The sequence below is a fragment of the Mya arenaria genome, chromosome 11, assembly GCF_026914265.1.
Source record: "Mya arenaria isolate MELC-2E11 chromosome 11, ASM2691426v1".
NCBI classification, from domain to species: Eukaryota; Metazoa; Mollusca; class Bivalvia; order Myida; family Myidae; genus Mya; species Mya arenaria.
In genome coordinates this window covers 44,606,068-44,634,012 of record NC_069132.1, presented here as the reverse complement: position 1 = coordinate 44,634,012, position 27,945 = coordinate 44,606,068, and the positions used below count along the sequence as shown (strand labels likewise).

Below are 27,945 nucleotides of genomic sequence, written 5' to 3'. Positions count from 1 at the left end.
TGGTTTGGCTGGACCGAAAGACCGCGTTGTGACGATTGCATTCACCTAGTGTATCCCGAAGCTGGCCGGATATTGCCGGGTTGTACGATTGCACTACCATCGTGTATCCCGAAGCAGGCCGGAGATGGTCGAGTAGGTAGGATTGCATTTACCTCGTGTGATTGCTTGTCCAATCAGTTTTCTTTCCAGAACATAGGTAAGTTATGCGGCGTAGACTGCATTATGTTTCATTCAAAATGGTGAACAAAATAGTGATTATATCTTTTTTTAAAGTCTTCATTCGAAGCAAAATGTTGCCCCCCCCCCGACGCATTTATGACGCAATTTATCACGTGGTATACACACACTGTCGTTGTACCAAAAAGTGGCCCAAAGTTAAAATCATTCAAAGGGTTACAATTTGATATTGCCATATACCTATGTGTCGAGTTTCAAGCAATGAAGTTTCAATGAAAGGCATAATTAAAAACACAAAAAACACACTAGTGATACCATGGGGAAATGGAAAAGAGACAATGTTACAATATATCAATGTGGTTAAAGCAGAAAAGTTGATGCGAAGGATTCCATAAATGTAGTAAGCCGATGTCCGTACAGATATTTTGTGTCAAACCTAATAACAAGCGCTTACTCTCTCTTTATGATTAATTTGACAGCAGCGCTATTTTAAGGATGTTTACAACTCAGTCATGCCAGAAATCCTCTATTTAAAATTGAGTTAACGAACTTTTAATTTGATTTCCTAGACACCAAATTTCAAAATGAATATCAAATTTCTTTTACTGCTATACATGTCAGAAGCAACATACGCTTATACGAACATACACGTGCTTGAAATTAATAATGCAGTGCTGGTGTCTGTCACTTTTTCCTTATGTATGATTATGCAAAAACATAAATCGAATAAAATATATGTCATCCAGTCATTATGCATTTTTGGCCAAAGCATATACTCTCATTTTGTTAAAGCTATGCTGGTCCAGTTGGTGCTTGCCAATAAGTTGTTTTTCAACTATGTTCTAGAAATATGAGGTGTGAAATCAGTTGTTATTACTGTTGCAGAGGTTCATTTACAACAATGGTTAGGGCAACATTGTTGTCAAGTTTTATTTACGCTCAACACATATGCATGTGAAAAGAGGTAAACATGACATATTGTAGCATGACATATTAAAATATAAAGGAACTAATAACTAAAAACCCGGCTTTCGGGTTCAGATATTTTATCATATAGTATTTGAATATGAAAAGACATTACATATTTTTAAGAATAATTCCATTAATTGCATAACCAATTATAAAGAAAATTAGATCAGGTTAGGTTAGTTTTTAATCCATTGAAAACATAAAAAAGAAATGATGTAAATTCAATGTAAGGTGGTAAATACTTTTTTTGAGCCTTAGCATACACAATTTTAGGAGCGGTTTATTTGATCGTCGTCAATGAAATGTTCCCGGAGGACCAAGAAAAAAACAACTGCAAGTGGGCAGAATACGCGATAACCTTCAACATGCATCACACAGTCCTTTTGTCAACAGTGGTATAATGTAACAATAACTATCGAAACAAACTATAAAATTTGTGGATGGAATCATGTTTAAGGTATATTAGATAGAAACAACCACTCAAAACAACAAAGCGAAGCCACTGTAACACACAAACACATTCTCATTTCAATTACCTCCCTTGTTGAAGACTGTCGTCTGTAGCATCATGGAAACCTTGTCTTGTGGCAATATTTGGATCGCTAGTTGATTATTTCTTGCTTCAAATGTCACCATAAAACAGTTTTCACGCACCTTTCAAGAAATAATGCTTCACTCTCCTTCGAACTTATTAAACACCGATTAGACTGTTAACATAATCTGAATCACTGCGCGCATATCCATGACAACCATGAATGCTCGCATATCCTTACGCAATTATTTTCACTAAGCACAAAAGAGTTCCAGCAAATTTTTTTTACATTTTTACTTAATTTTGTTTAACTGAGGTGGGAGAAAAAGCATCTACCATAGCCACTCGTGTAAGATAGGTTCATCCCGACCCTCGCGCAGGGTGTTTTGCGGAAACTCGGTAAACCTCGTTTCCGCAAAACACCCTACGCTCGGATCGAAATTAATCCATCTCACACTCTCGGCCATGGAAGATACTTATAATCTGAGGTGGGAGAAAAAGGTCTTGATTCGAATTCGTGGTAATAGCAGAGCGTGATCCGATTATTCATTACAATCATTATTTCGCATTCCGTTTTTTTTTGGCAAAAGGACATCTTCAGTGAGTGAAATGTATTTTTCGACTATAAATAACGGTATTGAAGGTAATGAATTAAGGTTTAGAAAAAATCCCATAAATACATCATCTATGCAACATGTTTCTTATTAGACAGAAATATATAAAAGCATTTAGTGATGATAAATACTAGGTAAAATTATATAATATTTTCATAACATTTACAATTGGTGCCGCTGGTTTCAAAATGTTACCAATTGTATGTTTAAGTTGCTCGAGTGTTGAACACTGCTCAAATGCAACTTTTAATAACTAAAATATCTGGGTCAAAACGATTTATTCCGCTATATCGAAATTCAATTTGATAACAATGAACATTTATGTTTGCATCTTATTTTTTCCTGCTGATATACGTGCATAATGTTTTGGAATATGCGTAGGACAAGCGGTGCGTTTGTTTTTTGGACGAGTTGTTAGTACATTCAACCCAGATAAACCGAGTTGCCATGGTTTTATTTCAGTAAGTCCTTTTTTATGATAATCCCTTTCTGTAACCTCGTTTATTATTAATCATACGATTGATAATGCGTTTTATTAAGTAACGACACGTTTGGGTTTTCAACTAACAATGTCCCTTATGTCGGCTTACGGCGCTCACCATGTCCATAACTTCGGGTTACGGAGTTAACCATGTCAATAAGTTAGGGTTACGGAGTTCACTATGTTACTTAGGTCGGGTTACGGAGTTCACTATGTCACTTAGGTCGGGTTACGGAGTTCACTATGTCACTTAGGTCGGGTTACGTAGTTCACTCTGTCACTTAGGTCGGGTTACGGAGTTCATATTGTCAATTAGTTTTGGTTACGGAGTTCACTATGTCACTTAGGTCGGGTTACGGAATTCACTATGTCACTTAGGTCGGGTTACGGAGTTCACTATGTCATTTAGGTCGGGTTACGGAGTTCACTATGTCAGTTAGGTCGGGTTACGGAGTTCACTATGTCACTTAGGTCGGGTTACGGTATATAGTATAGTATAGTATATTGTATATAGTTATTCAACGGCACAAAAGACTCAATGGTTGCAAACACGAGTAGTCCATCGAATATTACCAACGAATTCTTTGTTATATAAAAGAAAACATTGCTGACAATAAATTCATTTTGTGAAATCTGTGAAGAAACACTTATACATTTATTTAGGGATTGCCATAAAGTACAACCTTTCCTAGAATATGTAATACAAAACCTGATCAATGTTTATCCCAGCATTACCATTACTAGTATGTTAGTACAACTTGGATCTGGAAATAAGAATGTTAAGTTAGATTTTCTTTTTTAGAATTAAAAAAAAATCATATTTCTTTGCAAAAGGAAAAAGACAGTTCCAACTGTACAAACAGTATTAATTTAGCATGGATAATTTATAACGATACAAATATACCAGACACAAATAAGTGCAATTTGTCAATTGTAGAACGTTTTTTGTTGTAACTATATACCTAGTACTTATGTATTAAAATAGGGTACTTTTTCGAAACCTCAAAAGGTCCAGAATGTAGGTTGATGCCAAATTATTTAATTATGTTTAACTCATTGGCCTTAATGATCGAAACAAAAAATGCATTCGATTAAGGATCAGATTAAAAAAAAGATTAGCGATATTTTGACGCTATTATAACTGGGGAAGTTGTGTTTATCTAGATAGCAATTTAAAAAAAGTCAAATGAGTTAAACATAAAATGCATTAAAATGAAATTATACCTAAAATGGGCACTTGAAAGGTTATAACACGGACCTCGTATAATGTCGGCACCATTTAAATACATGAATGGAAAGAAAATAATATTGATATATTTTTATAAGGGCACTGATCATTTGAAGTTAATTTTCGGCAAACGGAAACACGTATATAGTTGGAAAAGCCTGACAGTATCTCTTACAAACATAATTCATTAATGGCAAAGTTTTAATAAATGTCAGATGACAAGTTGGACATACCAATCCACCAAAAGAGTCCAATAAAGTCTAAGATTACAATGAAATCAAGATATTTGGCCTTTAAAACCATATTTAGGTGGTTTAAAATAATAGAAACTCTGCAAATACACTGAAAGTCTTTATACACTGCCTTATTTATTTTTTCTATTCATATCAATAATTAGTCTAACGCCGTAAGGTATAACAAATCGAAATCGCAATCATGTACTTTTATCATTTCTTATAAAAGATGTTTAAGATATGCATTCTGCTAACATTTAATGTGTATTCTGTTAAAAAAAACCACGGTGTCTCCTAAGAGTGTTTTGCATCACCCGAGTTACGATCTGACCAAATAGCACACATCTAAGCTACCTTGATGCTGAATGTTTCCGATTTCTTTTGTCCATGCCTGCAGGACATTGGAATATCTAAATAAGACCGGAAATGAAGCAATTTGGAGAATAGCCTGACATGACACATATTTCATTTGACATAGCCATATTGTCACCAGCGGCAGTAATAATGATAAACGGTGAAAGACGCATGCCATGAGGTCCTTGAAGACGATTGACTTTGATTGCTTTTTTCTAGTTACCATTTGTATTTCAGTAATATTTAAAGCAGGGAGGGCACTAGAATCGCGCAAAGTAATAAGAAAAATAACTAAGATGGCAAAATACCAAGCGGAAGTCTTAGAAATACATTTGGTATGACTCAAATATATTATTTCTGCACATGCTTAAAGTCAGGAAATAAATATGCAAGTCGGTATTTAGGCTTTTTTTCCAGACCGAGCATGGTACACTTCATTTATACCCAACACATACCGAATATTCTATTTATCTTTTCATTCCACTTTTCAGCATTTTATTTAACTTTCAGCACTTTATACAATCGTAACAACTCGGCCATCTCCGGCAAGCTTCGAGATGGACCTCGTAAATAGTAGTAAGGATATACAAAAGTGCGATGCGGCTACCGGCGATTAACACCGTTTTCAATCCGCGTAAAGAAGGCCCATTGTAACAATAAGGAAATGGATTGTGTTAAATTAAATGTGCTCGTTTAAGAGAAAATATTTATTGTAACCTCAAACAATGTTCGTTTTATGAATATTTAGATGTTTCCTTATACATGAAGCACTCTGTTTCCTCTAGAAAAATCATGAGCCCACAGAAAATGTACTTGACAGTAATTGAAATGATCATACGGTTCATGGCATGCATGAATCAATACATAGGATTAAATGCATGCATGTACTAAATGTCAGCATTTTCTCAACAGCCATACGATAACCCTATGAAATGTAAGTTTTAAGTCATACTTTGCTAGTGTTATTTTTCACACCATGCTTTGCCATTCTAGCAACATTACTATTCTGTAAAATCATTGATTGCAATGTGCAGAGTTTTGTGGGTTGTTGGTGGGTGTGAGCTTGGCACCCAGTCAGTTTACCAGCTGATAGCCATGCATGCCTTAACTTCAGCATTATTGGGTTTTGGCTGCAAAGTGAATGTTCTGTGGCCAGTGTGGGTTGGGGTGGGGCGGTGACTAGCCACCCAGTAAGCTCAATTGGTAGTACCATACAACGGTCATGTGGCTATGCACAAGTCAATTGTAATCCCCCCCCCCCCCGGTCCGGGGAATAGCGGGGACAGTACAGCCAACCCCGGCTAAAACCCGCCATGCTAAAATGGTAAAATCCCTGCAAAATTCCCCCACACCCCAGGGACACTAGTTAAGGCCCTTTCCCCTCTATATTTTAAGCGAAGGCAAAACCACCGCATTCACCCAGCACTGCAGGGCCACCTGATAGGTAAAAACACGGCCCATTTCCTCGTTTAACCCCAGTATACCCCCGGACCTGGGGTCGATGGGGGGTGGTACAATTGACTGGTGCACTAAGTTGACAGAACTTGTCTTCAAATAGTATTTGTTCACGGCAGGTCATGCTTCACTTTACCTCATAGGCTTTGGAGAAACCCACTCATTAAAAGTTTCTTTACAACTATTTGTCTTAATCAATAATTATAAGTCTCAATATCTTTGAGCAAATTGTCTTTTTTTATTAAAAACAACAACACCAAAACATTAACTGATAAGATACTCAATTGATTTTTTTGAACAAATATTTAGCCTTGTTACTGAGCTTTTCAGCAATGTATACCAGACCTTTTTCCTTTAATACTTAATCTATTTCGAATAATTAGCCTTTAGATCACTCTTCACACAATGACTCTTAAATGTCCAACTCCATAAAATGCAAACAAGAATAATTACATTTTTGATCAAAATGCCCCTTAATTTTATTTTTAATACAAGTCAAGCAATAACAGATCCATCTGTATGCAATCCAATGTAAAATTAATGATAATTTAGTTTTTGCTCCCATTTTTACTTTCATTTCTGTGCCAAGCCCTTATAAGTGCATTGAGTATATTTACCGTCTCCGTGGCCTAGTGGTTAAGCGTCCGCCTGCGGAGCGGGAGGTCGTGGGTTCGATCCCTGGCCGCGTCATACCAAAAGACGTTAAAAATTGGTTCAAGTAGCTCCCTTGCCTGGCGCTCGGCATTTAAAGGGTAGTGCTTGGAAAAGTGGTGTACTCAGTACTGGTTTAACCCAGGAAAGTTGTACCCCGTGTATCGGTGCTTTACACCGAGCACGTAAAAGAACCGAGGGGTCTCTTCGAAAAAGAGCTAGGGTATCGCACCCGGACGTTCTTGTATCCCACCACTGTCTCTTCAGCGTGCTGTCCCTTCAGCAAAAACAAAGGACCCCGCTGGAAATAAGTGCTTGCACTTTCACGGGTTATCCTTGACCGCAAGGTCTAAATACAAACATACATACATACATACATACATTTAATCCCCATATATATATATATATATATATATATATATATATATATACATATATATATGGCTTTAAGTTGCCATACAAATTTAAGTCTTCATTATAAAAGATACTGTACGTCTCAGTCTTAACCATAAACACACAATAAGAGGACTTAAGCATTACCATGTGTCAGAGTTATAGATCTTTCTATGCATTTTATTTGTCTAAATAAATTACCGGTCTCTTTAGCAATATCCTTGTGCCTCTTTGAGTACTTGGTTTGACGGTTTGGTTTTTAATACATTGTTTTGATGATGACACTATGCTATGCCAAAGCCTCAATACATTTTCTTCAAACTAAAAAAAGAACATTCAAATTAACTTTTATTACATCATTTGAGAAAATAAACTCATACAATCAACAAAATAAACATGCATCTGTAAAATCAAAAGTCATGTTATGTGTTCGTTTAATTCAACTTAATAAAGAAAACAATTCAACACAAATGGAAAAACTGTTTGCAATTCAGCTAGTATCTTATTTTATGCCTAATCAGATTGCTATGCAAGCAGGAGCTAACAGAAACACTCTTAAGTATGTTGCCAAAGTAGAAACAAGTACGGACATCCTTTTCCTGAGGTCATGAGAAAGTATCTTGGAGGGGCTTGAACCCACAACCTTGAATTTGAGGCTTTTCCTCTAGACCACTTTCACCTTTTCACATTTTAAAGAGCCCAGTTTTTTTTTAAATATGGCATTTGCAATGATGTGCCCTATTAAAGGCTTTTCTAAATTATTAAAAAGTTAACTGAACAAAATAGTTCTCCTTTATTTGGTCTGAAATGCCATCTGTTTCTGTTTTTTGTAGTTATCTTCCCTCCTTAATATAGGAAAACCACTTTAAGCGTAGATAAATCCTTTACCATATAACGCTTTTGAAATATGTGTTTGGGTGTATCTAATAATCACGGGCCAACAGATGACTTTTATCTGCAACTTCACATCAGTATTGAGTCATCCAATATTTGAGATGACAAGATTTTTCACTGAACGCTTTGTTTCCATCTTGCACTCATTTCCCCAAGGTAGGCGTTGCAGTTGTGTTAGATGATTTCCATGCATTGCAGGTCAATCCTCATACAATGGCATTTTTGTTTTATTTATTTCATTCGGATTCCAGTACCTGAAATAGAAAACATACAACAGAAATAATAGGAATTATATTTTCAGATCAATTATTTTAAAAGCCTGTCCACAACAGAAAGGTATTCACAAACTATTAAATGCAACACCAATTTAAAGCTGAATCCTTACAGTTTTACTGTTCTGCCACCTTTTTATTTTTGTCGTTAAACGAGCCAATTGGCAATTATTGTGCAAATGTATGGACACCAGTGATATTAGACTGTTGACATAATATCAGATCACAGTCTTTCATATTCAAGATTGAAAATTTAATTTAAAATTAATATTCATAATTAAAAATTTAATTGCTTTAAGCCATTTATTTGTGTACATTTAATTTTATTATTCCTTTCATATCAATTGAGGGCTTTTGAAGAATGACCAAGAAGAACTTGTCAATCTGTGAGAGAGCAGCTTTTAGCTCTGGACTACTGGTAAATTTAATAATATGAAATGAAATTGTTATCATGTTTAAATTCCACTACAATGTTGATATTTTAATAATAATAATATCAAACCCTGTTGATTAATTGTACAAACATGCAGGTACATTTGGGCTTGAACATATAGGATACTTGATTGGTAAATTATTGTTCCAATTTTGAAAATAGCACAACCATTACCTCAGCTGCCTTTTTTCATTAGAACAAGCCAAAAATTCAGAGTCGGCCACACCACTGGTACCATACTGCTCTTTGAAAATGACAATAATATTAAAATTTAAATGTCTGCATTTCATTGGCACAGTAAAAATGTAAGCATTTTTCAATGTTTCTGCATCACCACCACCGGTGGATATCATAGAATTTAACCATGAAGTTGAAACTGGGACCAATAATAGTAATCTTACTCCCAGCTTGAAAGAAATGTGTGCTGGTTTATGCGTTCAAACTCATTTTGCTAAACCACTAGAATGAAGATCTAATTTATTTAGAGAGCTATATTAGTGAACAGGCATCAATTGTGCCATTACATTAAGCTGTTCGATACCAACACTGACGGACATATAAACCATACATCCTTGGTTAAAAGAATGTAAATTTTACTTATAAAAAAATCGAGTTAATGAAATGAAATGTATAATCTTTGAATATGTCAAATGGAAGAAGACTTTACCCCACCGACTAAGAATTAATGACATTTCCATTTAGTTTCTCATTAGGGCTCTTTTAAAACCATTTTTATATTTTAATAAAATGCAATAAGTATAAAAATAACTCTTACACACAAATAAGTGGTAAAAGTTACGCTCCTCATTTTGTCTTCGGTTTAACATATCTCTTGGTTGTTTGAACATCTTCTTGGTCGGCCATGATGGACTATTTTCTTACGACCCGTATTATATCCGAGGCCATATCTTGATACTAGCCGAGGAGTTCCGATTGCACTTTATCTAAAAAACGTTCTGCTCTTTTTTCTCATGTTTTTAAAATACTGGCCACCTAGTCCGGAATAGCCGACCGCCAGTTGGGATAATGGGTTAATACATATCTGGAAAAGCTTCAAAAGAGTTGGAAAATTACGCGATGCTAAGCAATATTTTAGCCCTGTTAAATATCAAATGAAAAGTAACATACAATATTATACCTTACATAAATGTGTCCTTTATATGTAAAGTCGATCAGTCCGTATATCAGTGCATTTTACCCAGTTTTATGACGTCAGCGGTCAATACCTCGCCAAAAAATAATATGGACCGCTGACGTTATATTATATGGACCGCTGACGTTATATAATATGGACCGCTGACGTTATATAATATGGACCGCTGACGTCATAAAAAAGGTTAGTACGACTTGCAATTTTCACCACGGCGAACAATTGTCGCAAGTAAACCTTAATTGTTTTTTTCAATGAAATACATTAATAGCGCTTTCAAAATATTGAATAGTAATATGAATTGTTCGGTATAATAAAAGGAATATAACGCCTCGGTCCATATACACCTTCGTTGGCTGACTGGCCGGTCCTTATAATGTATTATGGCCCTCAGTTATATTTCTTAATAAACAATCACGGCCAGGGGCCGTATTCAATATACATCTTAGATCTGTCCTTACAATTTGATAAAATCCTTATTTCTTAATCTTACGGAAGGTTAGAGTCGATCTTATTTATTAGTTATATTCAAAACTAATCTTGTTCTAAATCTTCCGAAAGGATAACCTCAAATCTAAGATCGAATCTAAGAAATCGTTGTCAAGCATAGGCAAGTGCGTGCCGGAATTTCTTTCTATTAATAGCTCCGGAAGTGACGAAAGGTTTCCCCGGTATGTTTAAAATAGCACGCGCGAACCTTATCGAAGACTGCAGACGATCGAAATGGCCGCTCCGATCGCTTTTTCGGAAAAGAAGGATCGTAATCCTAATTTTACACCGGCCGATTGCATTCTGCTGTGCGAGGTTATGGGTGGACGGTCTAGTGTTGATAAGAAACTAACCAACTACGCCGTATATAAGGCTAAATCTGTTCCTTGTAAGTATTTTTTTAGGTTTGAAACATTTGTTTACATTCTGTTTAACTTAAAACGGTACTCCACATTTTGTTAAACATTTTACATTTTTAACATTAGACATGTTGGTTTGTTTGCATCCCCACATTGGGAATTCGGGGAGGGGATACCCATCTGTTTTCGTATACAGTACATGTATATTTTTTATAAGTTATTATATTGAGAATGCTATTTTCTTGACAGTCCACACGGGCACACGTTAAACTTTATGTGTATAAGTGATGAACATTTTATCAATAAATATAAACTATCCTAAAGAATACTTTTCTCTACCCAAATGTCCTTTTATATTGTTTTGTAATATCAGGCGATTTGTATTTATTTAATGATAATTATGTAACTATTTAAATGCATCATTAAAATTTGCAGGGATAACATCAACAGTGAAAAAAGAGCTTTGGCAACACATAAAAGATGATTTTAATGCACAGTCGCATTACCCACGGTCATCTGCAGACCTGTCAAATAAGTGGGATAACTTGGCCCAAACACACCGGGCCAAGTACAGTGACTACATAAGAGATGCCACCAAGACAGGTTATTACATAATGATAATATTATTGCATACCATAAAATGAGTTTCATAAACATTTTCAAATTATGTCTTCATTTCTGTCTTAAAATCTCAACCTGCTTTCTTTCCTGTGTGTTCCATACCAATATTAAATGTTCTGATCAATCTGAGGGTAAACATTAAATCATAAGATTAAGTCAAAAATATATATCTCATAATATTATTAAATCAAGACAATGTGATATTGGTGATTGTATTCATTAAGAACATAGTGTTGTGTTTTTGAACCTGTTACAAATAAAATGTCTTAACAGGAGCAGCAGGTGGACGAAAGAACCCACTGAACCCTGTGACCGAGGCTGTAATGGATGTTGTTGGTCGTCAGACCGTTAACATTCATGGCATAATGCCAGCTGCGACAGGGTTCGACACTACATGGATGCAGTGTACAAGGTTGTTATCATGTTATATATTATTAGTACATGTTTTATTAGTATAACAAAAACAAATTAGCTATTCTCTGTATTCCATGCCATGTATGTAAAATTGAAGTTATTATAGTGATTTTATCAATGCCTATTTTCCATATTATATATCTGAATGAAAAAAAATTGTTTTAACTTAACAACATATATTTTAATGTGATATGCTTATATATCAAAAAGTGCTGACTGAATAAATGTACTAAAACACAATGTGTGGCACTGCAATTCACCAAACATTGTCAGAAAATTGAAAAATTCTGCCAAGAAAGATTGAATAGTTAAAAGAAGTAATATCTTTGTTATATGGCATTATATTTCAGTGTTGGGTCATCACCATCTAGTGTAAGCGTACTAACAAGTCAACCAACATCTGCTTTCCATATAAATCCGTAAGAATTACAACAGAAAACATTTCATTTTTGTTATACAATTACTACCGAGAAGCTCAGCCCAAAAATCGTTATATAATCAATCCGTTCCTGACATTTTCACCATTTCACAGAAATGACAGGAAACAACACACATTTAGTTTCATTTTTACCAAAACATGTGGCAAAAGAACATCAAAATCATCTATAAAAAAACTTGAAACATTGTAATAAGTGGTGATATGTAAACAAGGGTTTGAAACACTTGCATGCAATTTAATGAAGTACAAGTTTCATGTAAAAATGCATATACATGCTACATTTCAGACTGCCCCAAATAACAGATGTGTGCGAAGATGCTGTTACTCCACATAGTTCGGAAGCACAGACGTTTCCAGAATTCCAGTCAGTCTTAAATGTGGACACTATCTTTTCTTCAAATGACATTTCATGCTCCAATCAATGTTCACACTGTAAACTATGCTTGGAAGTGATCAACCTGAAAAAAAGAAAGTTGGAGTTAGAGGTGGCACTGCTGGAAAAAAAATTAAAGACAAATTAAACTTTTTAGATATTGACATGCATTATTTGTGTACCAGTATTTTTTTTTTCAACTGTTTAAGCACAATATTTTACTCATATCTGCAGAAGTATTACCTTGTTAATGTGACATTTTCAAGTTGATAATTACCAGGCATACTTTATAGTGTATTGTTCTACCATCATATGTGTTGTATTCAATTTTATTTAACATCTTTTATGTATATGAGTCATAACTATACTTACTAATTTTAAATGACATTCTACATTAATCAAAACTGTCCAAATCAAAATCTTGGATGATATCCAATGTTTAAATTAATTATGGATAAGAAAGTATTTCAAATGTTACTGTCTGTAGTGATGAAATGACTCATTCAGAGATTTTGGTTGCAAATAGTTGTTGTATTGTCATTGGTAAAACTTATTCATTTAATATCACTTTTATGAACAAATAACAAAATGAAGTTTGTGAAACATTTGAAGGTACTAGCACAGAAAAAATGTAAAACTGTCAATGTTATATTTGCTTCTGCTTTTTTGGTGCCATTGAATATGTATAACTGTTTCAAATGCCTAATTGTAACATAGACCTAAACACATGACAGTATTGGTTTAACAAAATATGCCCGAGTAACATACGGAAATATGTAGCAGCAAAATAATCCCTGTATCGCAAACCGGGCATTTGGTCTTGTGGCCTTGGATCACCATTGTTGTTATTTCCATTGTCATCATCTTGGTTGTCAGCAAATGGAATCCCTCTTGCTTTACACAGGTTGTGCAACACAGCACAAGCGATGACTACTCTATGATAAAAATGATTAAATATTTAAAACATAAGAAAACATTTTCTATGTATAATTTGAATTTGCATCTGATAGATTTAACCTTTAACACCATTCAGTTACTTCCCCCTGCTTTTTTCATGAACAAGCATCAAAATAAGACAGTCATATAAAATATATATAATATATAAATCAAGTCTATGTCTATTATGAAATATTTTCAATTCCAAAAGCTTCTATTTATTACTGAATATTGGTGGTTTAATTGTAGTAAGATTTCCTTTTTACAGATGATGTCATAGGATAATATATGATGTCATGACAACCATTTGCTTTGCATTGCATTACCCCATATCTAAATGCTTTTCAACAAGATACATTTTCCATATATACATCATGTACATGAGACTTTATTGTGCACTTACTATAACTCAACTTTATAAAGATGAGGTTTTAAGGAATCAAACCCCTACTTGGCCGATCACTCAAAACCTTGTTTAAATCAACAACATGATTAACGACATTGTTGTTAATCTTTAAACATGAACTGATAATGTGATAAAATATTCAAGTAATAAAAGATCTACATATCATAACTGTTTCCACTAATCTTTCAGAGTGGTAACAATTTGAATGTTAACAGCCATGTTGTTAATCATGTCAACTTAAACTAAGTTCTGACAGATTGGCACAATATGTCAGTGTTTGATGCCTGATGACCCCTATCATTCTGGTGTCAATGTTCAATAGCTTTGTCCATTATGTATTTGTTTTGTAATTTTTTAAAGTTGTTTGCTGGTTTCCATTTCTCTGGTGTGTTTGGTGGTCGTTTGATGTTATTTATAAAATTCAGTTGTTCATTTTACATATTTGTAACCAGTAAGATGCCAATATCAAAACAACTATACTTAAATAAAGTCCGGTATAAACTCAATCAACTTTTAGCTTTAGATATACAAATCTAACAAAGTGTTCTTCATTTGTGATGGTTCGGATACCTTAATATACATTTCATGTAGAGAATATAATCGTCAAACAGTTGTTTGAATCATAAGGGTGCTTCTTACTTGCAGGCTTTTTCTGGTGAAAGGGTAATCTCTGTATGGAGCACACCAAATCTCCTCTTCAGCTGTCCAATGGCTTTCTCTACCCTGGATCTTGTTGTTTTGTGGCTTCTGCAATGCATTTAAAAGTTTAATGGAACTTTTGTTATGTTAATAAGGAATGTCAGTATTAAGTAATGAATAAATTATAGAAATTGTTAATATTAAATATCTACAAAGAAATTTGTTGACAGAACATGTTTTATCAATGTCTGATATTCCCTTTCAAGATGAAAACAGTTTAATCATTTTATACATTTTTACATGTACATTTTAAGCTTTCATTCTGTGATGATATGGGACTTATAGTATAGTGATATTTAGAGCCAGTGATTGTTACTAATTTTGATTACCACTTCAAAGAACTGTGATTGTTTAAATGTTGATATTTAATTATACTGTGATCATATTATACAACTGTTTGCCATACTTATCTTTTAGCAAAATTAAAAAGTAAATGTTCATATGTAAAATAAATACAATTAAGCAATTACTGCATACCTGTTGTAAGCTTCTTGTGCTAAACCTTGGGGGTTCAGATATGGTGTAAGCAGCCATCGCTTACTAGGATAGCCGCTATCACCCAGTAGATGGAACTGTTCATGGCCTCCAAACCCATTATCTAAGAGCTGGGATAGGCCACTTTCTCGCAAAGTTCTGGCATCGTGAACAGATCCCGGCCAGCGGGCTACAATGTCGATGATTTTGTCTTCACCATCCACAACCACCTGCACGTTTATGCTGTGAAACTGTTTCCTGTTTACATACATATATTCGTCTTCTGACGGTGCCCTAATTCGTATGTGGGTGTCATCTATGAGGCCCATCACTTTTGGGAAGTTTGCAATTCCCTCAAAAATTGTAGCGTTCCTCCTCAGATCAGCTGCATCTGTGGGGAAGGAAATGAACTGTCGTACCAGCCTTGGATCTGACAAGACATTCAGCATTTCTCCAAGTACTCTTGAAACAGTCGGTTGACTGACACCATGAATGTCGCAGTCATTCAGTTGGATTGGACCAGTCGCGAGATACCTTAAGGTTATAAGTAGTTTGTGCCTTGCAGAGATGGCATGGTTTCGATACGCTTTTGGCGTTATTTGTCTTGATAATATGTTTTCCACATAATCGATCCCATCACGATCAAGACGGTATCGATCAATGATTTCAATGTTTGTCAAATCATCCAGATTAGGTCTTCTCTCCATCTGTCAATTCAAGGGAAGAGAGTGATAAATGATTTTAGGACATGACTCATTGTATTATAGTATTACCAAACTGTATCACTTATGATTACTAGTATAATATTTTAAATTTAGTAATACTACATTCAGTATGTCCATTCCAGTACATCATTTTATGAAAGTTCATGATGTAATAAGGTTACAGAAAGAATCATGTACGTGGTATAAAATGAAGACCAAATGAACTTGTAAATTTAAATGTAAAGAGAAGAACTGTAGACTTACTGATATCGACAAAACAATCACAATGACACGAATCATTGCCTCCACAGACCATTTACCACTCACACCACATCTGTTTCCCACATATACACAAAAAAGACTTAACAATCTATAAGAAGCTGCCTGTATGTCTAATACAATTACAGCTACATGAATCCTGTTCACAACAAACCTTTTTCTTAGTTTACAGATATTTAACATTCATAAAATACAAGACACAGATGTCACAGACTGCCATTCACGCATATCAGTTGAAACCAGTATCCACTTTGCCTTTCAACAAAATATACCAATTTATTGCTTAACAATGGGCAATAACTCTCTGAATGACAAGAACAGAGTTATGGGCCCTGCAAACTGTATTCCATCTCAATAACATTTTCTGCACTTCTCATCACTATTTGTATAATAACAATGAAGTCAATTTCCTGTTATGCTCCAGACAAGAATTGAGAAGATTAATAAACAAACGGCTACAACTCCTAAAATAATGCAGCCAGAGTAGTGGTAATGTGCCATGCATTTCGTCACAACAAGATATACTATGATGTTTGCGGTCAATATTTCAAAGCCTTTTTCAAGATATTCTAAAGACCTGAATTCGGAAAAAAATAAAAAAGGGCGATTACTCCAATAAATACTACAACCACATTTATGGTTTTTGTCCATGGCACTTATGCCAATTGACATATTTAAAGTTTTAAGTTAATAAAAACATTTCTCCCTTTTGTCAGCGAAATCAAGGAAATAATTATATGAACAATGATCCTTTCCAGTCTATCCCATATGGCAGACTGATTTGGGTTTTGAACCAAATACATTGTCCTTTCAAAATAAACATTTATTTGTTTGCATAGTTTGACCAATTGTCCATTGACTTGTACGTGAAATGCTGCCTCATTTTAGTTATATGTATATAGAATAGAAAAAAAACTTGCTTCTTGGCAAATTATATTATGTTCTTTATTTCAGCAATTTTCAACAGTTGATAAGAATTAATAATATTATGTTCCAAAAAAATGATAAAACATTTGTACAAGAAATAATAAGCAAGTCAACAGATATGAAAATATTTGACCCAATGTTTCATCAAGGTCATGTATTTTCTGTCATTGTTCAAAGTTAATTATAAGTAGTATTCCATTGGCAAGATCAATTCAGCAGGTTAAACAGGACTGGCTGAGAGGTAGAGTTCTCTGACTCATCTAGGCGGAACTGAGAAGGTATATGCTGGCACTTGGTAAAATCTATAAGGAAGCTCCATGACGTTCCAGTGCAAGTCTTATACCATGACCATGTCCTTCTCCTTGCTTTTTGTAACTAATCAGTAGTGGTTCTAGTATAGAGTTGTATCTGAAATAACAGTCTATTGCCCCTGACCTTTAGACACAGTAATGTTATGTGATATTCATTTTGAAATTTGGTGTCTGAGAAATCAATTTTATAGTGCGCTTGTTTAGTTAAATCTAAGTCTTCATGCATTTTTTATTGGAAACTTTCATTTAACAGGACTGCTGTCGGTTTAATGACATTAAAAATAGAGAAACTTTTTTTAATGAGCTTCAACACAAAAATACGTCTAGGGAAAACGGTCTACCAGAACTACGGTTTCGTCAACTAAATATTTAACATTATTTTAATATTGTTACGGTATCTTTACTTAAGTATCCTATTAGTTTCACTGTTGTGTCTTTTTCTTGTTTATTTTTAGTTTACTAAAATCTGGTTTAAAGTCGCCAAAATCACACAGAGATGATAAACAAAAGTATCAATAACCGAACATCTCATTCAGAGCTTCATTCGTAATGATTTACTAAGCCAACACAACTTTACAAGTCTACCAACAGATATAGGATCCCAAATGAACTAGACCGTCAGATAAAACATTACTGTGTCCTCGATGAATGCCACCAATGTACTCCTGTTTGATCCTGCAGACAAACAAACAGACGGACGGACGGACGGACGGACGGACGGACGGACGGACAGACAGACAGACAGAGTTAAGTCGCACTTTTATATATCCATGAAATATATAAAACAAAAACATTTGTATTTGAAGAGTTATGAGAAGTCTAAAATACATGCCCATACATTCCCTTTTTTTCTCACAAATTAAGATCTCTCTCTCTCTCTCTCTCTCTCTCTCTCTCTCTCTCTCTCAATCTCTCTCTCTCTCTCTTTGATGATGTTGTTTTGCTTACAGCAACTGTCCTGTTCAATGGGATATATGCACAATTTTGGTCGTCAGTACGTTGTAAGTTCGTTGTCCGCTGCGTCAGCGAACAACTGCAAGACATTGACCCAGTAATGGAATATAGTTAGCTAGGATGTTCAAGACCTATCTTTGCTAAGATTAATAGTTATTCAGATTGTTTAATACAACAGTTTAAAATTGTTTTGATAAAGAAGTGTAGCAAGACGGAAACCTACAAACTTATTCACTGCCTTTTTCATTAAGAATGGTCGCTGGTCAGACGCCGAGGCTATTTCCCTTTGTCAAGGAAAAGCACTACGCTTAAAAGGCGCTACATATTCACATGCATACAGTAATGCTAGGGTTTCTGAAATAATCGATTCATTTCAGGCGACTACGCATTAACCATAATGCAGTGCAAGGAAAGACCTTTATAAACTCAAAGAAGGCCACATATTAACCTTACACGTATGGAATATTTTCAACATATCTCCAAAAATTGTAGACATTTAATTCGCTGCCATTCGGATGGTGGCAGGATACATGTTTTATTTAATCTTTAACTTGTTCCTGACAACATGGCGCTCTCTTGGTTTGTTATTCAATTCATGCCATCACTGCTTATTTAAATCTCTTATTAGAACGCTTCATTTTATTGTAACCATCGTACAATAATAACAAATATATTCACACTAAAACCTATTTAACCGTGTCTTGTTTTACAATTACTTGCAGGCAATTTTATGTTTGCAATTGTTTTAATAAGCGCATGTTTCATTGTCTTAATGAAGTTTATATTTATTAATTAAATTTATTGCTTAAACATAATATTTTTGTTTGAATAAGTGTCAACTATCAATAAACCCCCCCAGGACGAATGATAATACCATGTGCATTCTCGCGATGCTTAGACGACCTTGTAAATAAGCTATCTATTGCAGCGGTTTCGTGCATGCTTTCCACCAGAGGCACATTTTTCCTGGTGATATTGTGCACGGAAAACTAATAACTGCATCTAAATCATAGGTTAGACACTGAAACGTCTTTTAAATCACAAAGGATATGACATCTTTTGTCTTTAAGGGCATATGTAGGGAAATGATTTGCATTGATATTCCTCCTAAGGAAACCATATATAACTATGATAACATTAAATTGTGCAGTTTTGTCACACCATTGTCAGCTCATGCGACTGCAATTTCCCCTTATCAATATTCAACAAAAAGTTATTCAAGACATTATTCCCGGTCCTTAAATGAGGTATTTCCTTCTATATTTCCCTTAAAAATATTCTTAAAAAAAGATTTTCACTATTGTAGTTGGACAATTTAAACATTCTAAGTTTGAAACTGCGATCTGGCTTCTACGTCACGCAATAACTCCTCTAATGTGAATAAAACAATTTGACTTTTGCATCACACGATAAACCCTCTACTGTGAAAAACAAACAAAGCCTGGGTGTTTGAAGACGATAAAACGTTGTTGGAATTCGAACACATCTAACTGACTTATTCTTACAAAGTACTAGAAATGTTGCGACTCTCATAGTTCGGATTTTGGCAAGTTATTTAACGTTACCCATTTGAATTATTTCCGGGGATAAAAAACAACAACAACACCATGGTTTACTTCTGCAGGGTAGGTCTTCACCCTTTTCTAGTGCTTCGGGATCATTGAAATTATATATTGTTGACACTTGAAAATGATATATCGTTGCCTGTTCACAGTGCTGCGTTACAACGAACAGTCTAATGAAAACATGCACTGCCATTGTGATACTGTTTCATGCATCTGATGATCCGAATGTATGATTTGCTATGTAAAGGAATGCAAATAAGAACCTGGAGGGTTTTAACATTTATCTGATCGTGTGTCTTTCGCTATTAGGATATTATTTTGTTTATGTAATACGTATCTCAATCAACATCATGTGTAATCATGAAACTTTTGGCAACTAATACTGAGAATTTCCTCCTCTGAATTGATTGTCGTCATTTCAGAATAAATGTTTTTTCTAGGTTTATACTGCGTCATGTCTAGAACACGAAGCATTGCAGCTATGAAAGTGTGTAAAAACTTATGGGTAACTACCTATGTTTTGTATGATGAACGTAATGTCTTGCTTTCTCCGAAACAAAATGATTTTAAATATGTTCTTTTCCTGTGTTTGCCATTATAAGTATGTTTTTCTGTCTGCAAAGACCCATCCCAAAGACAATCATATATAATCATGTCCGATCAGTTTGGCAACTTAAGCCGATTTTCAAAAAATAAGTGTCCCTGTATGAAAGAAAAACACTGTTTTGCAAACGCTTATATGACGTTTAAATGTGGCAGTTATCTTTTCCTATTTATCGTGCGTCTAACATTATAAGTGTTTGGTTTTGAACTATATCAAAACGTCGTCTAAAAGAGCATTATGCGTTATCATTCCTGCAAATTATTTCAGAAAAGAATCAAATTTGTAACGTCTGTAGTGCTATTTCCTGTTGTATGTCTTTACCAGAAGCAAATTATATAAGTTTTTACTATACATGGTAATTGTATATGACATGCAATACTGAAAATATAAATAAGGATCTTAATTTAAGTACAATTATTTCATGGGTATTTGTAAATAGCCATTATCAAAATCAATTCATACACATGTATAACAAACATCAATTTTGACTCATAAGCCTTTAACTACTTACTTAATGTGGAACGCGACTAAGATTTTTTTTTCGAGTGACTGTCTGAAAATTGGTATACGTATAGAAGAGCATATGCCCAATTAGGGACTGTTTTACTTTTTCAATATTCGGAACGGTTTTGAAACTATGAATCCTCAAAATATACCACTGACGTCAATTTTAAGACGTCTCTCATATTTTTGCGTTCCAGCTACAATAACCGATATTTTCATCAATTCTTCGTTTACCGCTAAGAAATTTAAACCTCAAGTAGGTCTTGTGAAAACGTTCACGCTCATATATTTTGCTTTCTCTTGTTTTACGTTATTTATTTAAGATTCGTCTTTAACGTCATTTTTCGCGGGAAAAACGGCGTCGTGTTTCGCTGAAAAAAGTGCGCCTTTTTTAATTCTTGAAAAAACTGCTCGTTTAATTTTTGATTTTTTTAAATACATGTATTCAATGTTTTATTACAATTCGCCTGATATCAAGAAAAGGGTACCTCACCGACTTCGCTTTTGCGCAGTATCAAATAATCTAACCCCTATACCTGTTTCTTTTTCAATACGTAGTGTATTTAAACGTTTAGCATGACGTTAATCGAATTGTTTTTGTTTATTAAATGGAAAGATTAGAAATCTTAGAGTGTCTGATCAGTTTTATGTTAGGTATATTGAATGTCTCAAAATTGACGTCAGTGGCATATTTTGAAAACTCGTAGATTCAAAACTGTTCCGAATATTGAAAAAGTAAAAACAGTCCCTAACTGGGCATATGCTCTTCTATTCGTATACCAATTTTCAGACAGTAACTCGAAAAAAAATTTTAACCGTGAATTCAATAGCAGAAAGTGCAAAATATTAAATGATTGGTGAATGCTAAAAGATGTATTGTGGACTACTATTGTCTCCTTAATAGGTAGAAATACCGTGTTTTATGCTCATTTCGTTCAAATTAAACTCGGTATCCTTCATAAGAACCATTGATTTCGACATTAATTCATCCTTTTTTGGAATAGTAAAACAGAATTAATAATTGTAGAAAATCATAATTGGGAGTAAGAGTGCATCTTGAAGTAAGAGTAGGTGTCGGTTGTCCATCTTGAAGTAAGAGAAGGTGTCGGTTGTCCATCTTGAAGTAAGAGTAGGTGTCGGTTGTCCATCTTGAAGTAAGAGTAGGTGTCGGTTTTCCATCTTGAAGTAAGAGAAGGTGTCGGTTGTCCATCTTGAAGTAAGATTAGGTGTCGGTTGTCCATCTTGAAGTAAGAGTAGGTGTCGGTTGTCTATTTTAAATTTCACTTAGTTCTGCTTACGGAGTTTACTAAAACAGCTAGAAAAAACATTTTATGTTGTGAACTTCCAAATCTAATGAATCGATGTTTTATGTGTTTCTAAATTAAGGTATTGTTTTTCTGCATTTTTAGTTGGATCTCATTTGAATTAAATAAACGTGTTTGACTTTAAAGATAATTGGCGTTGCTTTCTAATTACTAAAGTATGTTATGACTCGTCAGAGTTTAAAGAGTGTGTGCAGATTCTCTTCGTTTATTTAATTACAAACAAAATAATGAATATAGTGCTATAACCAAATGAAAATTTCAAGTAAAGTATCAAAAAAACTCTTATAACAGTATTGACAACATTCCTCTGACCGACTGCTTGATGAAATAAAAGTTTCTGTTTTTCATTACAGATAAATACCAGATAGACAGTAGCCATTTACTGAGGTGCGAGTTTTTAAAGTGGCGCAAACTTAAGTTTCAAACTATAAGGTGACTAGATTAAATCCACATTGATATGTGTTTACCTTGATCACGATATCTTCTCTGTTTTTCTTTCGGTATATAAGCTAATAGATGAACACGAATATGAATGTATCTCGTCTAATATATAAATGAATACGGTGTCTCGTAAGAATATTTTAATATCAGCAGCTACGATCTGACCTCACAGAACACATTAAAGCTTCACTCTCACAGATATACCATTTTTACAAAAAAAAAATTGTCTTGGAAAGCAAATTTTTGCGTAAAAAACTGCAAACCAATGATATAAGATTGCTGACAAAAAATCAGGTCGTAGATTTTCCTATTTCCGTTCGAACAATGATGTTTTATGGTTAATAACGGTTTAAGAAAAATACATTAAACATCAGTTTTTGAACTTAAATATAAAAATCTGCGATCTAATTTTTTGTCAGCAGTCTTATATAACTGGTTTCCATGGGTTTTCGCAAAAATTGGCTCGTTCCAAGACAAAAAAATTAAAAAGTTGTCAAAACGTTTAATCTGTGAGAGTGCAGCTTTAAGGATGCCTTTATGTTGAATGTTTCCGAATATGTATGTGCATTCATGCAGGACATTGGAAGATCTGTACAACACCGGATTTTCGAGAATAGCATCTGATAGGTCACTTATTTCATTTGACGTAACGCAATTGTCACCACGGGCAGTAATAATGATAAACGATGGAAGACGCGTGCTATGATGAGCTGGACTATGAAACAAATAGCTTTGATATCCTACGGATGTAAATTGGCCTCCTATCACTAGTAGAGAAAAAAACATGCGAATTTGCAATTTAGGTTCGTGCATTTTCAGAAATTCCAGCGCTTTGATCTTTCAAACCTTTCAGGGTTTTTTATTGTAAAAACCGGCCGCCAGTTGTCGGATCACCTGCCGTCAGGTGGGTGTAGAATGCTTGTATCGGCAATAGTCAAAATTAAACTATATGGACATGCATTTTGATATGATACCATAATATTCGTTGAGCCTTTTAAATACAATGAAAAAATAATATGCTAGGAAACAAAGTATGTTACTCCTGACCGTTATACAAGTTAGAGCTAATTTAATATTTATTTTCAAATTGAATGTCTGAACAATTAAATTAATAGTTCACTTATTAAATTTAAACTGAGATCTTATGGCATGATTCAATTGTAAACTTTCCTTAAAACAGGACTGCTGCCAGTGTAATTGAATTAATCAAAGAGAAACCTAGAGAAAGATCAAAGCGATTGTCATTATCTTTGACACATGAATGCCTCTGGTGACCTTGTTATACTACTCATATGGATTACTTAAAATCAAGTTTACACAATTTCTCTATTTATAATTTCTCGATCAATTTTTCCTTTATTTTCAGTGTTGTTTCGATTGGATTTAGGTTTCTTTCAAGACTACCTTCACTCAAATTTGTTTTTACCGTCACAAAAATGACACGAAAATAGCAAAAACACAAATAAAACTCGCAGAATATATTATTAAAATTCAGACCAAATCATTTTCATACACTTAGCAACACTACGTAATAATATGATGATCCGGGAATGGGGTTCAAGAGGGTTACGGAAGCACATATAACAGCCCAAAACACATTATGCGCGGTGTTAATGCTACAAGGATAGCCACCACTAGCTTTTCGAACCCTTTTTAAATGGCAAACGGATATCATACCATACCTTCCGGCGTTTTTTATTGGCACACGGACAGCCACTCAAACCATCTTGCGCTCTTGTTTATCTGCAAACGAATAGCTGCCGAATGCTTCTCACACACTTGTTTATTGGTACAGGGATAACAACACAAAGGTTCTTACACCCTTGTCTTATGGCATATAGACAGCAGTCCAAAAAGCTTGCGCCCTTGTTCAACTGATCACGAAAAGCAGACAAAAGCTTCTTATGCTCTTGCTTATTGGCACAAGGATAACATCCCAAAGCTTCTTGTACCCTTGTTTCATGGCACAAAGTGTCTTGCCCCAATGCTTAATTGCACACGTATAACAGTACATTGCTTCTTGCGTTCTTGTTTAATGGCACTCGGATATCAGCCCAAAGCTTCCTTCCCACATGCTTAATGACATATAGTTAACAGTCCAAATCATAAAATGCCCTTGTATTATGCCACACAGATAGCAGCCCAAATATCCTTCCGTGCTTGTCGCAAAAACAGGCATCGCTGTCATGTATCAAGGGGCAATACTATTATGCCTTCCTAATCAAGAATTGCAAAGTGGTATTTGCATCTGTTAGTAAAACTTAACCATTGAAGTTCTCGAATTAATCCATCGGTTTGCGATCGTTTTTTTTTTAAAGATTTTCTTTGCAATCCGTCTTTGCAAAGTCTCAGTCTATGTATATAACAATGATGATCTTTACCCAAAATATGACAACACCAGTCAAGTACATACGCATTGTAAAACATAGCTTTCATCTCATCTGTGGATAAAAAAACTTAATAATCTTCAGAAGCGAAATGTTTGAGTTGAGTTATTTTGCAAACAAAACTATTTTTGAATGTCATTCTTGGTCATTTTCTATGTATATTCCAAGCAGTCGTTGTACGTTTACATTTTCTTAGGTAATGTCATTGATAGTTAAATTTAATTTAGCAGCTTGATTTGCCTTATAGTGTGTGCCTATAACCATGCATTTTTATCTAATTGTATAAACACACATTTTTTTCATTAAGTATCAATCAACGATGAAGTTAAGATAACATTGTAGTTGAAATTCAATGCTAGGTAGACTGCTACCATATTCGTGCAACGTTGAATCATCAGCAAACATTTCCATATTAATTTAATTATTTTAACTATATATATATTAGAAACACCAGTGGACTCATTATTGTCCTTTGCGGCACGCCTGATGATATCGGAAGCCCGCCAGAGTGTATATTTCCTAATAATGCTTCCTGTTAGTCTGATACGATTGAAATAACTGTAAGGACATTTCCGAAAAATGATATAATTTTCATTTGACCAAAACAGTTTGATGGTCTACTACATCGAAGGCTTTTCCAAGGTCAAAACATATAGCCCAAACACGAGATCGTCGGCGAAAAAGGGTAAATCGTTAGCTAAGGAACACAATTCAGCGTTATCATGATATCATAAGTTTATTATTTAATAATTCTTATGAATGCTTTTTAGTCGTATAATAATAATTCTATTACATGTTGATATGACGACTTCCATGTGTTTAGTATTCAGATAAAACTAATCTGAATAATGAAAGTGACTTGAGATCTCTCTTTTACCATTTCTTTGCTGCTCTGTATCCATTTTATTATACTGGTAAGGCCTAAAAATACATTTGGTTCGGGTTACCCGACACTACCTACGGAATAAGCGCCGTCTCTACCTTATTTATAGTCAGTTTGAAAAAAAAAATGAAAAGAAAATGTAATTGGTTTTCAATATGCAGTTTTAAACCTTAAATGCTTATACAGAAGATTACTTTAACACCATTCCGCAATGATGAAAATAACATTCTTATATATAGCTTAATAAAAAAGAAAAGAAAAAAAGATTACCTACCCTACCTATTTTTGAAAAGGATGTAACCCTAACCAAACATTTATGTTAGGCCTTACCTATCTATGGATGTTTTGCTGGTTTTAATGAATTAAAGTGAAAACCTCTGATAAAAATTCTCCTTTATTCAAAATATTCCTATTTTGGTCAAATTGTCCAAAGTATTAGGTAAAAATGTCCCAAAAACGTCAGCGGGGTCAATGAAAATACTCAATCAAACCGTGCCTGCACTTTACATATATCGCTTTTCCGAATTTACAATGCCTTGAACTGCTGTCCGTGTGCTTGGATCCAATATTACTCTTTTCCCTTTAAGCGTTTTCCTTATGGTTTGCCATAAAGGAAACAAAAGCTGGATAATGCTTTTATGAACAAGTAGCTACTTGAACATGACATATCACTGTTGTCCACTAGATGTCGATGCAAGTAGAACTATACAAACCATATATATCAAAAGGATAGAACGATTAGGAATCAATTCATCAGCTGACCATTTTTATCAGTCCAATACATCTCTATAAATCAGTCGATGCTGAAGAAAAGACTGGGGTGGTATTCGATATTGGTCTTAACTGAATCTAAGACCGATGTTGCTAGATTGCTCGATATAAATAACGGACCTAAACATTGAATGGAGTCAATGATGTATGACCATAAGATTGACTGAAGTTGAATATTGAATACCGCACCAGGCCCACAAATCTGCAATATTTCTTATAGTCCGCCATTATCCTAAATATATGGTCTGATATTATTCTTTCGGGAATTAACTTTCAAGTCTTCAAATTATCGTATAATTGCTATTCTCATAAAAGAATAAGCCTAGGATTTCTATGCACTTAAACTTTTTCTGAATTCAATTACCTAGTTGACAGACCAATCCTCTAAAGGGAATAGCTGTTTTCATAAAAGATTCTCACATTCGGTTGCATTTAAGTTATATAAGATTTTTAAATGCTTTTCTACATAACTGATTTGATAACCTATTTACCGGTTTCCGGGTTTAACAGCAATTTAATTGATTTGCAATTATTCCCAAGTAGCCCACTACTTACGTTCATAATCTTAGATAAAATATATACACGGAATATACAGAGAAATATATTTTTCACCTGTATATGATATAATATTTATTGTGTTAGAATATATACCAAATTATATTCCTTGCTATACACTAAATTATTTGACTTGTAAAGAGTTAAGATGTTTGTGCAAACTCAGTTCGTATATTTAATTGCAAACAAAAATACAGTGTTGTAACCAAATGGAATGATCAAGTAGGGAGTGCTTTGAAGTCATCATTTATGAGTCAGCATTTATCACAGCATTATCAATGTGTTCAATAAAAAAAAATCCAGTTTCTAAGATTTTATCAAGATTCATTGGAGATTTGATCCAATTGCAGGCCCTTGGTTCTCAAAATTGTACTACTTTGATCAAAGGAAGCCAGTCTTCAGACAAACAGAATGATATCAAGTCATTTCGAGCTCTGTTTACGACAAATTAAACGTTTCTGATCTGTTACATAAGTTTAAGCAAAGTCGAGTCCACCGTTGACCTGACCTGTCAATCTCTTACTCACTGTTTTCCCTCCCTATCTCCCTTTTTATGACTTCCATATTATCACCTATTTTAATGTTGTTTTGCCTCATATCTTTCAATCTTATTCAACATATCTCATTTGGTTAATATTTGTTTTAACACAAAAACCTTTACACCATTATAAGCAACTTGACAGTTTGAC

At 34.3% G+C, this 27,945-nt stretch overlaps 1 protein-coding gene across 1 annotated transcript; it reads right to left on the bottom strand.

Annotated features, from left to right (window-relative positions):
• Positions 1-12,611: 12,611 nt before the first annotated feature.
• LOC128208565 (putative nuclease HARBI1) lies at positions 12,612-15,387 on the bottom strand. The gene is made up of 4 exons (XM_052912120.1): positions 15,050-15,387; positions 14,513-14,620; positions 13,339-13,466; positions 12,612-12,616 (listed from the first exon to the last, which is right to left on the bottom strand). Exons 1-4 carry the CDS (start codon positions 15,373-15,375, stop codon positions 12,612-12,614), a joined length of 567 nt encoding a protein of 188 aa, XP_052768080.1. The 5' UTR covers positions 15,376-15,387.
• Between the last annotated feature and the right edge of the window lie 12,558 nt (positions 15,388-27,945).